Source organism: Plectropomus leopardus, chromosome 19, assembly GCF_026936395.1.
Source record: "Plectropomus leopardus strain MGB_pleo_1.0 chromosome 19, ASM2693639v1, whole genome shotgun sequence".
Classification (NCBI taxonomy): Eukaryota; Metazoa; Chordata; class Actinopteri; order Perciformes; family Serranidae; genus Plectropomus; species Plectropomus leopardus.
The window spans coordinates 26,080,095-26,094,959 of NC_142194.1; the positions used below are offsets into that span (position 1 = coordinate 26,080,095).

General features: G+C 39.9%; 1 protein-coding gene across 1 annotated transcript in view; it reads left to right on the forward strand.

The window, feature by feature from the left end:
- Positions 1–14,865, forward strand: part of dnah9 (dynein, axonemal, heavy chain 9) — a 186,454-nt gene that overhangs the window by 97,872 nt on the left and 73,717 nt on the right. Inside the window, exons 52-56 of the mRNA XM_088069941.1 lie at positions 709–851; positions 5,709–5,870; positions 6,129–6,362; positions 12,688–12,768; positions 14,219–14,398. Coding sequence (XP_087926067.1) covers positions 709–851; positions 5,709–5,870; positions 6,129–6,362; positions 12,688–12,768; positions 14,219–14,398 — 800 coding nt within the window. The remainder of the gene's footprint in view (positions 1–708; positions 852–5,708; positions 5,871–6,128; positions 6,363–12,687; positions 12,769–14,218; positions 14,399–14,865) is intronic.

Here is a 14,865-nt window from a genome sequence, read left to right on the forward strand (position 1 = left end):
AAACCATTTTTGCTGCCCTGAAATGTCACAAAAAGGTCACAACTTGGCAAATAGGATATCACTGAAATGTCCAAATTTCCCACTCATAATTACAGCTTTGGAAGGCTGGTAATGTGCTCGGAACTTGTAAATACAGTAAATACAATATTTCAGAGGAGCTGCTCAATCTTTAAATTGTACTCCCACAGCAGTGCCTGTGTTGGCTGAAAATGATGGTGGGATACCAGCACCCCTTAAAGGTTTATATTTTACCTTAGTGTTGCGCCAGTATAGGCTGTGAGCTAACCAGAGGGACAGTAGGGTAAAAGTCAAACAACTGGAAGTGCCTGGTACAAAAATCAAAGTTGCTTTCAAAATAGCACAGTTAAACACAAGCATGTGAACTTAGATCAGGCTTGATACTGACAATTTTCAGGTGCTGTGTATATGTCGACAGTCCCTGCTCTGCTCCTCCCGTGAGGCTGTGACTTAAAGCAGATCTGTGCATTAGCATAAGCCCTGTGTATGAACCCCTGCTGCCACCACCTCTATTAACACACCCAGATTTGATAAAAGAGTCTCAGTGTCAGCTAAGATCCTGAGACGATAAGAAAGTTATGGTGAGTTCTCGCATAATTTTAACAGAAAGAAATCACAATGACTGCTTTCCGCAATCTTATAGGGCGGCTTTTTTTCCGGAGGTAACGTGTGTAATTTTATTTTTTCAAGGGGAGATTCCGGACCTGTTCCCAGATGACGAGGTGGAGAACATCATTGGCAGCACGAGGCCAGAGGTCCGCAGCTCGGGATTGATGGATACTAGGGAAAACTGCTGGAAGTTTTTCATCGACCGGGTTCGCAGACAGCTCAAGGTGAACCAGTCAGATACTCAGACAAGCACAGGACAAAATGCTCTGTTCCTCTGCAATTTTCCACTAATCATCCAGAGAAAGTTGCTCTCAGCGGCTCTCCTCGAGGGGAAAAGTTTGTTATTTGTCTCTCTCATAGAGCTGCGTCTGTTTATGATCTCCACCCTCTCTTAATATAGCAATAGCATGCCGCCTCACACTCTAATTGACCATTCAAAAATAAGAAACCCTCATACTTGGATAAACATCTGGCTTTATGATGAAGCCTTTCCCCAGACAATTTTCTTTCCTGGCATTTTCAGATGAACTTGAATGCTTTCGGAGGCAGTGGACGTCGTTATAAATCACCGGCACGAGCAGAAAAGCCGCCGTTTAGCTGCAGATAATTTTACCAATGTGTAGCCGCTTTGTCCCCCTCGGGAGAGAGGGATTCCAGGGGGTTGCTTATCCTGTCATTATTACAGCGTGCACCACCACCACCACTAGTCACATCCTCCACCCCCCTCTCCTCGCTTGCAGCTCAAGCCTCCCTGGGCTGGAGAATGAATAAATTGTGAAGGCAATCCCATGGGCACAGCTTGTAAAGAGTGGATTTCTAACTATTTGGCTCTGTGTCTGTCTGGATGGAAAGGGAGCTTTTCGAAAAACTGTTGGCGGTCTGATTCAAAACTAGCTTTGCATGGTGAGCACCAGTCTAAATCCTGCGCCAAACATTTAAATCATTATGTCAGACCTAGGAGCAGATTTTGATTTGGACCGTTTCCCAACCTGGCTATCAGCCCCCCCACCACCACAAGTAGCCATTAGATGACTCTAAAGGGGTTGCAAGATGATAACTGGATAGGAGATGGGGGAAAAAATCTACCAAACAAATTTAGATTTATTTCTGAACTTCTGAAATCTTCATGCCTGTAAAAATAGTTTTAATGAAACAACCTAAAAAAGGGAATTCACTCATTTTGATTTATTTAACCTTTATTTGACCTGAAAAATTTCAGCCAAGACAGGCAGCAATAAACGTTACAACATAGAATAAAAATACAAAATCTAAATATACAACTCCAAAGCAACAATTTAAAACACTAAATGAATACAAAATGAAGTTACCACAAGGAAGGACTAAAAAGTATGTTTATATATGCTATGAATAGATCTTAAAAGCAAGATAGTAAAAAGACCAGCTGAGATACTCACTGACATTTGCATATAGAAAATACAAAAGTCCTGTTTTGGGGTTGTTTTTTTTTTTTTTAGATTTTTTTTTATATGGGACAGGAGATTGTTAGCGTGAAAGGGGAAGAGAGAGGGGATAACATGCAGCTAAGGGCTACAAGCCGGAATCAAACCGCGGCCGCTGCAGCAAGGACACTGCTTTTATACATGGGGCCCCTGCTTTATCCACTAAGTTTAAAACCCTAACCCTAACCCAACCAACCCAAGCATACAGGATACAGTGATGAATAAGGGGCTTGCAATTAGTTATGAATCTCAATGCACCATGATACACAAAGTCCAGGGCATGCAAAAACTGGGAGGGTGCGTTCATACATAATACATCCCCATCATCAAGTACAGTCAGAATTGTAGCAGAGACCAGCCTTTTTTTGGCCAAGAAAGAATAGCTGTTCCTGTTTCTAAAATAAAAACCCAATTTCAACTTAAGTCTTGTACAAGTAATTCAATGTGTGGCTTAAAAGAAAGACAATGGTCCCACACAGAGTGCAGGTATTTTTCTTCTTTCATTGAAATAACTGCTTACAGCTCATAGGCATGCCTCAGGGCCACAGATACCAAAGTCCCACACTCCATGTCTGATTTGGAAAACTATTTGGTGGCACAATTTTACCTCAATCCTCAAGATGGCTTCCTCATTATCTAGGGTACATTTCTTGCAAATTCACACAAATATATTTGTGTAAAAATCTAGCTTTAAAGGAATACTTAACCACAAGATGATTATCTGTATATCAGAAACTCACCATCTGGTCTGTGGAATTCATTTAAAATTTAACATTGTCTTCCCAAAACAGGAAAATACTTGAAGTGAAGTAAAAAAACAACAGCAAAACTATATTAAAACAGCCATTTACAAATTTTGCAGTGATTTTGGTGAATCTGAATGAACTCCTTTAAACACCAAAGTCACACAATAGCACAAACTAACTAAATGATGGATTCAGCAGTAAACAGGCAGCTCCATGTTTTGTGAGGTAAAGTTATTGTTTTTGTTAATGGGAGTCTGGCTTTGAAGAGACAAGTTTCACTTTTAGTTCAGTTCCCTGTTAGAGAGGGCTGTTAGTTTGGGGAGTACTGAGCATACAACTGGATAAATGAGACTTGGATTAAACTGAGCAAGTGGTGTGAGAGTTTGTTAACGTATGTTTTGATATTGTTTTGCTGTTCTTTACAAATACAATGTAACACAAGATGAGTAATTGCAATATATATTATCATTTTGGTGGTGAAGTTTTCCTTTAAGACCGTTATACTATCACAGTTGGTATTGTGTGAAGAGGTGCACATTTTCAAATAAATGTGACTTTATTTAAATATCCAGCAAAATAGCTGATCGATTGCAAAACTGTTGCCAGGTAGCATCCTAGGATACAATACTGTGGAGGGACATGTTGAGATTCTGTGCATATTCTACAGTGAGCATTTCACTTGATGGATTGTTGTATTGGAGTGTAAAGATGAGCTCATATATACTGAAAATCTATACAGCAGAGATACAGATTGACTCACAGCCAGTGATTCAAATTCTGTCAACTGATAGATGTGTCTCCTGCATTGTGCTCCATGTATTGAGATACATATTGAAAAGTTACTTCTTTTGTACGCTTATTCAAAATGCAAAGAAAGGGGCTCCAATAGGGGTCCACAGCTTTTTGATACAGGCCCATGGAAGGTGAATAACAAGAGGCCACATATAGACTTGAATGAGTAATTAACAAAAAAGGTTGCCGTTTTCGACGCGGTGATTAAGATGTATGTTGAATAACATGAATGCTGTAACCTTATGGCACTTAAAGTGGTGTTCCTCTGGAGATATTCATTGATAATGGATGAAGAGAATGAACATGGTGGTTCAGTTGTGGGGATGGAGGCTTGGGCGGACAGTTGATCTATATGACTGAGTGCTGATGGATTAGTAGAGTAGAATAGGGGTAGGATTAGACAAGTATATTGCTCTGTCTCAATTTCAGACACGCAATATTATTTATGTTGCTTATTTTAAATCACTTGTATATGTTCATTATCTACTGGTTATTGGTGTTTTTATGCCTCTGCAGTGGCGATAGCCGAGGCGGGATGTATTGGGTTTTCATGTTGTCTGTCCGTCCATGCATCTGGCACATTCTTGTGAATGCAATTTCTCAAGACCGTCTTGAGGGAATTTCTTCAAATTTGGCACAAACATCGCCTTGGACTGAAGGATTATCTGATTATATTTTGGTGGTCACTGGTCAAAGGTCAAAGTCACTATGACCTTAAATCCATCTCATTCTTGTAAACGTGCTCTCATCTCATGAACAACATTCTTCAAATTTGGCGCAATGGTTGACTTGGCCTCATTGATGAATTGATTAGATTTTGGTGGTCAAAGGTCAATGGTGAAGGTCACTTTACACCTCGACAGTCTCATTCTTGTGATTGTGATATTGATATAAGAACACTGTTTGGTAATTCCTTCAAATTTGGCAAAAATGTTTGAGTAGACTCATAGATGAGCTGATTAGATTTTGGTAGTCAAAGGTCAAGGTCATGCTTATACATTGAGAACATGGGAGGGTATTTCATCAAATTTGACACAAACTTCCACTTGAACTCAAGGATAAACGGATTAGAATCTGGTGGTTGAAGGTCAAAGGTCAAGTTCACTGTGACCTCATAAAACATGTTTTTGGCCATAACTCAGGAATTAATACACTCAGGTTTCACACAGATGTCTTATAGGATACAATGATGAAGTTCTGTCATTTCAAATCGAAGAGGTCGTAGGTCAACTGTAACATCATAATGTTCTGCAAAAACATTTTCTGGCAGTTCCTCAATGTCTTAAGTGTAGAACCGATGGGGAGATATTTGGTCAGAAACTGAACTGGTGACACTGATCTTGAGTACCAACTTTGACACTGTGCTGATGGCATAGATCTTCTGTGCTCCCAGGTAGAAGAAGTGTGGGAAGCATCAGTGTTTTCACAGACATGGATATATATTGTAAGTGCAACTTGACTGGTGTTCGGAGGCATACAACCATATGGTGGTATTTCTAGTTTTTAACATAGTATTATTAATATAGTAATGTTGGAAATAAAGTATATTCAATTCTGTGGAGTGAAAGCAGCTAGGTGAAGCTTCAGAGTAAAGCCATTGTCACAGGAAATGTAAGATAAGTATGCAGCCACTTCTTTCTCCAGCCTTGATTATCATCAGTAGTGTCTTTGGGTGTGCCTTCTGCATGTTTGTTTCTAATGGTATTGAGCATCTGGCTGAGCTTCTCAACAAGCCAGCTGTTAGTCTCCAACAGTGAAAATCAGTCTGACGTAGCCCACAGCTCAACACACTCTTTTAATTCACATGCTTGCTGGAGGCTTTATTTGCTTAATGATGTAGCTGCAAATAATTAATTTGCAGTTTTCCATTCTTCCCCCTCTTGACCATGAAGAAGTGCTAATCAGAGCAGGAATCCCCCGCCTTTCTCTTCTCGTTGCGACTGTGACTCCAGATGTATTCACAGAGGGAGAAAATGACTATGATCTCACTGCTGTCTGACCTTGGTGTGTGTGTGTGTGTGTGTGTGTGTGTGTGTGTGTGTGTGTGTGTGTCTGTCTGTCTGTCTGTGTGCTTGCATTGCAGGTGGCTCTGTGCTTCTCTCCAGTGGGTAGTAAACTGAGGGTTCGCAGCAGGAAGTTCCCCGCAGTGGTGAACTGCACGGCCATCGACTGGTTCCACGAGTGGCCGCGGGAGGCGCTGGAGTCGGTCAGCTTCAAGTTCCTCCAGGAGGTGGAGAATATTGAAGTGAGAACAGCTCATGCTTTAATATACACACAGGGACGAAGCCACCCACCAAAATGATGTTCACACTCTGAAAATATAATTTCAAATGTCAGGCACCGTGACACACTGAATGTGATATTTATTTCAAGAGCAGACCAGGGGCCCCGAAAATTAAATCCGGAGCCCGAGCCTCAGGAAATATTGCTTTCCAGCCAAATGTGCACAGTCATCTTGTTTTAATGGTGAAGTAACCAGTTCTGGGATTTGTAATCCTTGCAGCCTCAAGTGAAGGAGTCAGTCAGTAAATTCATGGCTTACGTCCACATGAGCGTCAACCAGACGTCCAAAGAGTACCTGTCAAATGAGCGGCGCTACAACTACACCACGCCCAAGTCTTTCCTGGAGCAGATCAAGCTGTATCGCAGCCTGCTGGGCCAGAAGAGCAAAGATCTCACATCCAAGATGGAGCGGCTGGAGAACGGCCTGCAGAAACTCAACAGCACCTCTGCTCAGGTAAGGCCAAAAGCATCCATTTCAGACTTGCCCCAGGTTTCATACGTCTCACTCCCTAAAACAGTATTTTACACACCAAACTGACACCAATCGTAGCCAGGAAGTAGACTAGGCTGCAACCTTTCCAAAGGTACAAATCAAACGAGTCACAGTTATATTTTTAGCTCTTCTTTAAGCAAGTTGTCGGTCATCATCTCAAACACGCCTTATACCAAACAGCTGTGATTGGCTCAGCCCGCCTGAGGTCTGCTGGACAACAGCCTGAATGGGAGGAGAACCAGGCACATCTGTCGGAGAAAATGTGTGCATGTTCATCTGGTTCCCAGCCTACCATTTTAGTAGTTCTTCAGATTTCAATTTCAGAAGTTGAAATAGACCTTATTACAATTTTTAAGCCAACATGAATTAGAAGTTCTTAAAATGTAAGTGCAATGTGTCTCTTGTCTCTGAGTTTGACCAAAAGTAAACACAGTAATTAGCTCCCTGGATAAGCTCATTTTGATAACTGTGCAGGAATCCAGTAGCTATAATTGTTAAAGAAATGGTGATAGTGTTATAGCAGCACTGTTTTCTATACTTAAGCAATGCCTTACAAAGCCAATCACCTTGCTTAGCTTTACTGGAAGTAGAAAAATACCTGCTTTAACTTTTGTCCTTTCTTTATTTTGTCATGAGAGATGTTTATTTCCATCGTTTCATGTTTCCATCTTTAATATCTACACCTGGATCCATTTGTCCAAATGTTTACCATATCTGCACCTTTATAGAAGAGAGCTATATGAATAATGCAACACGAGGTCTGCATGTGAAGCAGCCCTAATTATAGTGGCTCTACTACACTGTGCAAGTGAATGTAAAACCACACACAAATAATTTCCTCCCTACATAATGCATTTCCACAGCTTTGCATAAACATGCCCACACATGTCCACCCGCAAAAAATCTCACACATGCATAAACACACTGTGCACATAGGTGACATTAATATGTTGAAAGCCACAGTGTCCTGTGTTTTTGTTTGCCATCACCTGTTCCATGTAAGAACAAGACAACACACACACATGCAGCATATAGGGGCTGCGCAGTAATTGAGAGGGCTTCTAATTAGAGAGCACAGCCTTTACAGCAGCGAGCCACCATTAATGCACCCGGTGTTTGTTCGTGCATCCACACTGACGGTCGCGCTGCTATAAATACTGTTATTTAACATTCTGTGCAAGAGAAGCCCAGGCTCACCAGGGGCTGCTGCGGTCATGATAAACAAGGAGGGTTAAAGCAAAGTGTGTGTGTGTGTGTGTGTGTGTGTGTGTGTGTGTGTGTGTGTGTGTGTGTGTGTGTGTGTGTACATATGCGCGCGCGCGCGCGCATATGTATGCCCACTCACTGTCTCTTAAACGATTACACAAACACATGCACCCATCTTTGTCACAATGTAGTAGCAGTACCATTAGTAAAAGTAGTAATACTAATAATCAAAGTAGCAGCAGTTTTAGTATTAGTAGTACTAATAAAAGTTGTAGCAGTTATAGTAATAACAATAGTAACTGTAAGAGTAGTAACATCGGTAGTAACAGTAATTGTAGTCATAGTTGTAGGAGTAGACCGAGTACTAGATGTACAAGTCGTAGCAATTTTAGTGGTAGCAGCTGAGATATTAATAGGTAATAAAAGTAGCAGCAGTTATACTAGTAATACTGGTAGAGGTACAAGTTGTTATGGTAGTAATATTAGTAAAAATGACTACTAGTAATAGGAGAAATAGTGGTTATGATAGCAGTAGTGGCATTTTTGGTAATAATAATAATAATAATAATAATAATAATAATAATAATGATATTAAACTTTATTTGTAGAGCACTTTTCAAGCAAAAGCAGAAAGTGTTGCCCAAGACGGTAGTATTAGTAGTGTTACTACTAGCAGTGGTACAAATAGTAAAAGTAAAAGAAATAGGAGTAACAGAGAGAGTGGGAAATCTGAAAATGGCATTATTTTGGCTCTAGCCTATCCTGAGCTAAGTTCTGTGAGGTTAAGTCTGTCATTTAGAACCACTGGTGTTCATGTCTGTATGTCAGTGCTTGATTCCCTGTGATATGTATATTTATATGCATGTATGAACGTATGTATACATGTATATGTATGTATAAGTGCATTTATATATGTATATATGATTTATATATGTGTTTTATTTCCTTTATAATTCTTATTTTTTTATGACCCATGGACCTCTCTTTGAGCTGAGTCTTTAATAAAGTTTTGAACTGAATTGAATTGAATTGAATAACAGCTACTCGTAGTAGTCGTAGTAATAACAGCAGTAGCAGTAGTAAAATAAATAGTTATACAGTAGTTAATAACTTATATTTGCAGTTATACTAATATCACTAGTAGAAAAAGCTATAGCAGAAGTATTGATAGTAGTACAGGGTTCACACAAGTAATTGAAATCCTTGAAAGTTGTGACTTTGAGGAGAATCAAGACCTTGAAAGTCATTGACAGGACACGTAATAGCGTTGGGTCTTTGAAAGTGTTTAGTGATGCACGCATTGCCAGATTACACAGCAACAGAAGGAGTTGCATCTTCAAAAGATTACACTGGCGTCATAAGTTTCCGAGGCCCTAAAACAGTCATGTGAGCAAAAGGCCAAACTGCAACAAAATTTTAACGTTTCATGCAGGAACCATTGCTGTGTAAATGGACCCTAAAACACATGAACATTTTTTTTAATGAATGTAAAATTTGCATCTGTTGCGATTAAACTGATTGTTTAGATATTGTTGTTTTTTTTAAAAAAATCTCATTCAGTAATTGAGCCAAAGCAAGTGAGAAAAATGGTAGTAATTCGTAACTCACGGCAGTCACCTGAATGGTGTTAAACCTCGTCTCTCAGTAAAATCTACTGCATCCTGGCAGCTCTTTGCATTGGGGAAAAGAAAAATGGCGAGTTTCCCCGAAAATGATAAGAACTGGAAATATTAGACTTTTTCCCTTCAAACACACACACAGGCAGAAGTATCTGTGTTGCATGAATGAATCTATACTTAGTCACCACGACTCCATAAGCTTTCACACACGGATGAATGGGTACAGTTTCTTGCTTTGGTATCAAATGTTATGTTGCCGTAGGAAACAGTTGTTATAATCTACATTTACAGCAGCAGGGAGAGAGAGTGGGTTGTTTCATACAGTCAGGAGCAGAGACAGAGCAGAGCTTTCCTGCTTGGATTTCCATCCGCAGTGGATAAACACAGGAGCAGCTCAGACGTATTGAATATCACCCGTGTCTCCCACCAATTACTTTGCCCCCACCCCCACCCCCCTTTGTCTCCCCCCTGCCTATTCATCATGTTGATGGCTCACTTGGTGCTCGTCTAATGTTCGACCGAATCTTTTTCACGCAATCGTCGCAACCCGAAAGGGCCGTCTTCCCTCTGGCCTGATTTCCTGTTTGTTAATTAGCTGAAAGACAAGCATGAAAAACAGTCTGTTTTTATTTCCCCAGTGCAACATTCTGATGGAGTCGGACGGTAACGCAGAGCCCTATTTGTCGGGGAGTTATGAGGAGTTTGTAACAGCTTTAATTTCTCTTTATGACTGTCCTTGGTGTGTGCATTCGTGTTTGTGTGTGTGTTGATAGCAGCTCTTGATCCTAAAGCTTTTTTTTTTTTCCAGATATGCATGCCATTCATCTTTTCCTGCCCCTTTATCTACTTGGACAGACTAGATTTTTTTCCACTAATGGATTAAAGGTCACATGCACGGTCCATGGCACAATCCTGCAGGGCACAAAATGTTATCTGCAAAGGTTTAGACCCTTTGTGAAGCTTATTTGCTCAGCTTTCCTAAGCCACCGAATCCTCTTTATTGCTTTGAAGAATCGAGGAGATGTTTAGGTTTCAATTAAATTGCCATCAAGCTCGATCGGTGATTGTATTACTAATACGATCCAACGAGGATACACACAACAAAAACAAATGATCGTCCCCTCAAAGAGATTCAATTAGATGATAATGATAGATTCATTAATTGCCATGATATACACACAGATTGCTACTTATATCATTTAATGAGACAAAAATAGATTATTGTCAGCAGCCTGCCCCTGTGCTCTATTCAGTATTTACATTGGTGCATGTGTTTTTTTCTTCCTCTGATCTAATGTGGATTGGACACGCTCTGACATTTGCAAGCAGGCCCACTGAACTTAACCCTTTGAAACCTGAAGTGACATCACTTTTTTTGGGCTGCTTTAAGATGCCTTTAATAAGTATCTAAACCTTTTAACTCTATGCACATTAGTGCAATTAAGTTCTAAAACATGGGCAAAAAAGACAATAAATAACTTGGTAAGAAATGCTCCACAAATTGCAAAAACAATATTAGATTTAGAAAATTATTTTTAAAAAGCTAGGGAAAAGTGTCCATGGAAAAAAAGGCAAAAAAAGCCAGGGAAAAACTATAATTATCATAAATACGCATTAAAATTATGTTACAAAATGATCACAAATTTTTAAGCACCTTTTCAACGTCATTTCATTGTTGTTTTTTTAGCTTTCTTTTGTGGACGTTGTAATTATATCTCGCTAATTCTGGATCAGTTCTTCTTTCGTCGCGCATTGCCTTCTTCCAGTGTTTTTGAAAGAAAAGCCATTTGCTCAGGTTTCAAAAGGTTATGGAACATATTTTTGACATTTGCTAAATTCCATTCTTTCCAAAGAGTGAAATTAATAGATAAGTGTTTCGCCTATGTGCATTTAGCAGCAGCACTTTGCTGCTGCTAAATGATTAGCTCCGCTGCTGTATGAAAATCTACTCATATATAATTAACTCACTATCACTACTTTAAGAAGCCCGAGTCAGGAACGCGTATGGATTATGAATCAAATACTGCCAGTTTTTGTTCTTAATAGTGTGAAGGTCGATCATAGAGCCAATCAAATGATGCAAAACACTCAAAAGAATTTCTCCACGCACTGCTTAAATAGCTTCACTGGTCTGGTGGTTCTGAGAAAAAGTGGCTCACAGTTAACATTCACTGGTACTTCAATGTTTACTGATAACATGACATCCAGCTTACCTGTCCGTATTGAGTGCAAGCATCTCAGTCTCTCTCTCTCCTCACACAAACACACACACACACACACACACACGCAGAATGCTTCTGTCGAGGCTGTTTTTCTGACTGTGTTTACATTGAGGTTTGTTTTGTCCTGTATTTTGCCCTCAGGGCATCTCTATGCATTGCAGCTCTTTCCCATCTGCATTTCTCCAGGATTTGAGTTATTTTGTGTCTGTGAGTGGAAACGCAGGGTTGATTAGGGCAGACGGGGCTCAATTGTAACAATTTTTGGTTTTCATATAACTCAAACCTCTTGAAGTATTTAGACACAGTATCTTAGGTAGGTAACTTTCATTTGCATTCTACTTCTTGACAATCATTAGTTGTTTTTTCCCAGCAAAGTTAGAGTCACAGTATTGATTGACACATTATAAGTGAGATGTTATATCTGCACTGACATGCAGGGGTGATTGTAAAAGCGTATTTGGTATGGGAAGCATTTTATTAAATAAGACTTCTATATCTTTGTAACAATATATGTCTGAGGCCATTCTCATGTCAGCGAGCGTGCTAAATATCTTCTGGCAGAGAGAAATAAACTCATGCACTTCAGCACCTCTGCTGAAAAAAAAAATCCTCAGGGAAATACTGAGAGACTGATATAAACCTTCAGTCTGTGGTTTCAGAAAGTAGTTAGCCAAGCTCGGCTTAGACAGAAGAAGCAAGAAAACCGCTACTCTTTCCAGGGTTCAAAGATATACCTAACAAATCCTCTAATTTATGATTGTACAGTGAGAAAACTTATTCAAGTAATTTACAGTCAGGCACAGTCAACTCCTGTTGTTGTCTCAGCGAGGTTGCCAGGTAGGAGGAGGGAAGAAGATAAATACTTCTGCAATTTCCCTATAAACTTTTGCGTTCTCTTCAAACACCTCTGAGTTTTCCCAAGAAATGTTTTTACAGTAAGAAGCAGTTAGCCACCATGATAAAATGTGATCAAACCAGCCTGCTGCTTCCTTCTGAAGTAGTGTTATTATGCCCCTGAAAGATACATGAGCCCCCTTTCATGTTCTTTCTGTTATTTTATGTACATACTCCTGATGTTTGAATTAAGGGTAGATTGATTAGCCTACATGCAGAGAAACTTTTATTCTGCTTTAGAGAATAAATCTACAGTTCATTCATCCAGATCTCCAGTTTTAGTTGTAGCATCAGCCCACCACTTCCCTCCTGACCTCTTGCTCTCCCTGTCTCATCCTCTGATAGGTGGATGACCTCAAGGCCAAGCTGGCTGCTCAGGAAGTGGAACTCAAACAGAAGAACGAAGACGCTGACAAGCTGATCCAGGCAAGAACATGTGCAAATTCTTGGACACGCTGCGAGAAAAAATATCATTTTTCAATGTTGGTATTTTCTCACTTACTGTGATATCTACCCATGCAGATAGTTTGGGTTTTATCTCCCCAGGTACTGAGATATCTGTTGAGAATTCTGCAGTGAGCTGAATACAATGGGTGGAGTGGAATTTCACTTTTGCTGCTCCAAGAAATGAGAAATGTCTTTGAGGAACAGTGTACCCTTTACTCTGGCAGAGTTTCTGCAGATCCATAAAAAGTCTTTTAATGCTTTGAAAAGACATGGGAAGTAGGATTTTATGAATTATTTTTTTCTGATGTTGTATTGTAAAATCCTCAAATAACTGATAACATTTATGCCTCTGGCATTATAGTCATGCAGATCAGGATAGTGAAACCATAGACACTTATATTTGGCTCCTGGCCAGGAGGCTCAGAGAAGAGGATCCGCTGTCTGCTAGCTAGCTGTCACTGCACCCATATGACATAGGGAAGTGAAAATTCAGTGATCCGCAATTTAACCCAGATTTTTCAGCATGCCTGAAACCAGAATAAGGCAGTGCATATAAGGCTTTGTGTATTTTATGCAAAAAAGTTCTTTCCAATGTTGGATGATGAGAATCAAGGCAGTGGAATCCCACATGCAGAGTAAGAGACACAAAATTGCAGCGGGAACATGCCGACAAACAGTTAGAAGGGCTGTCCCAAATACCATTTTCTGGGCTTCGTAGCTTCACTAGTAATCAACACAGAAATGGCTTGACTTAGTTAATAAACCTGTTAATAATCGTTGGCTAAAATTATCATCCCTGTCACTGTGTATGTGACAGGTGCAGCAGCAGCATCATAAACACTGAATTGGTATTCGTCTTCTGCAAAAAAAAAAAAAGAAAAAAAAATAGCCGAATATTTAGAATAAACCTAAATGGAAAACCAAATACCTACCCAATTAATGAATACTAATGAATGAAGAGCCAAATATTTGGGTCCAGCCCCACAAAAAGTCATGTTTTGTGTCAAAATAACCACTTGGGCATAACTGTTACTCCCCCCATTTGTCAGTTTGCATTTTTTCCTGTAATTTCAGTTATTGTCAGTAATTGTCCTTACATTTAATTCCAAGTGGCATTAAAAGTCTTAAATCCAACTTGCCTTTAGCTGTCGGAAACCTGTCTGGATAATCCACAAATAGATTCACCTGTAGGTTTCGGAATCTGCTCTCTGCAGCGTGGGCCTGTGATCTTTATCATCTTCTGTTATAAGTGGAAAGTTTTAGTTGCATATTAAGTGACTTGCAGTTTTACAATTTTCTCTTCTTTTCATTTCAAACTGAGCTCGAAATTACTTTTTTGGGAGGTTTTATTTTTTGCATTGTTTCCATGCTGTGAAAAGCCACTGGCTGAACCACTAATACAGCAAGAAATCCTGTGTGCCATTTACAGGTAGTTGGTATAGAAACTGAGAAGGTGTCCAAAGAGAAAGCAGTAGCTGATGAGGAGGAGCAAAAGGTGGCAGCCATTGCTGTGGTGGTCAGCGGCAAGCAGAGAGACTGCGAGGAGGACTTAGCTAAGGCTGAGCCGGCTCTACTTGCTGCTCAGGATGCCCTTAACACTCTCAATAAGGTCAGTTACTCTCATATCCCCCCCGCCGTGTCCTATTGATTTGCTCCATCATACTCTCCTCTCTTGGTTTTCTTCTTTTTAACAGGGGTTGTGTTTTTTTTTCTTTGTTTGATTTGGTTTTCCCAGCTTCACTAGAATAACTTATGTCCACACAGGCCTTGAACTGTAGATAAGATTATTGAATCACAGGCTTTAGCTGGGTCTTTGCTAAAATAATGTCTTCTCTATGTTCTGCAGGCATTTTACTTCATTTTACTTCATCCTCGTATCCCGCGTAGGTTTATGAGCAGCCTCGGGGATTTTCAAAAACACCCTCTGTGTTTAAAAGGTGCTCTCTGTTCAAACAAGCAGAACAGACAGTTCAATCACTGCTCAGAGCTCTCTAAAGATGCTCTAATTAGAATTCTCTGTTGTCTTCTCAAAGTCAGCACAGGTTCTTCTTCCTTTAGTCTAATCCTCTCCTTTTT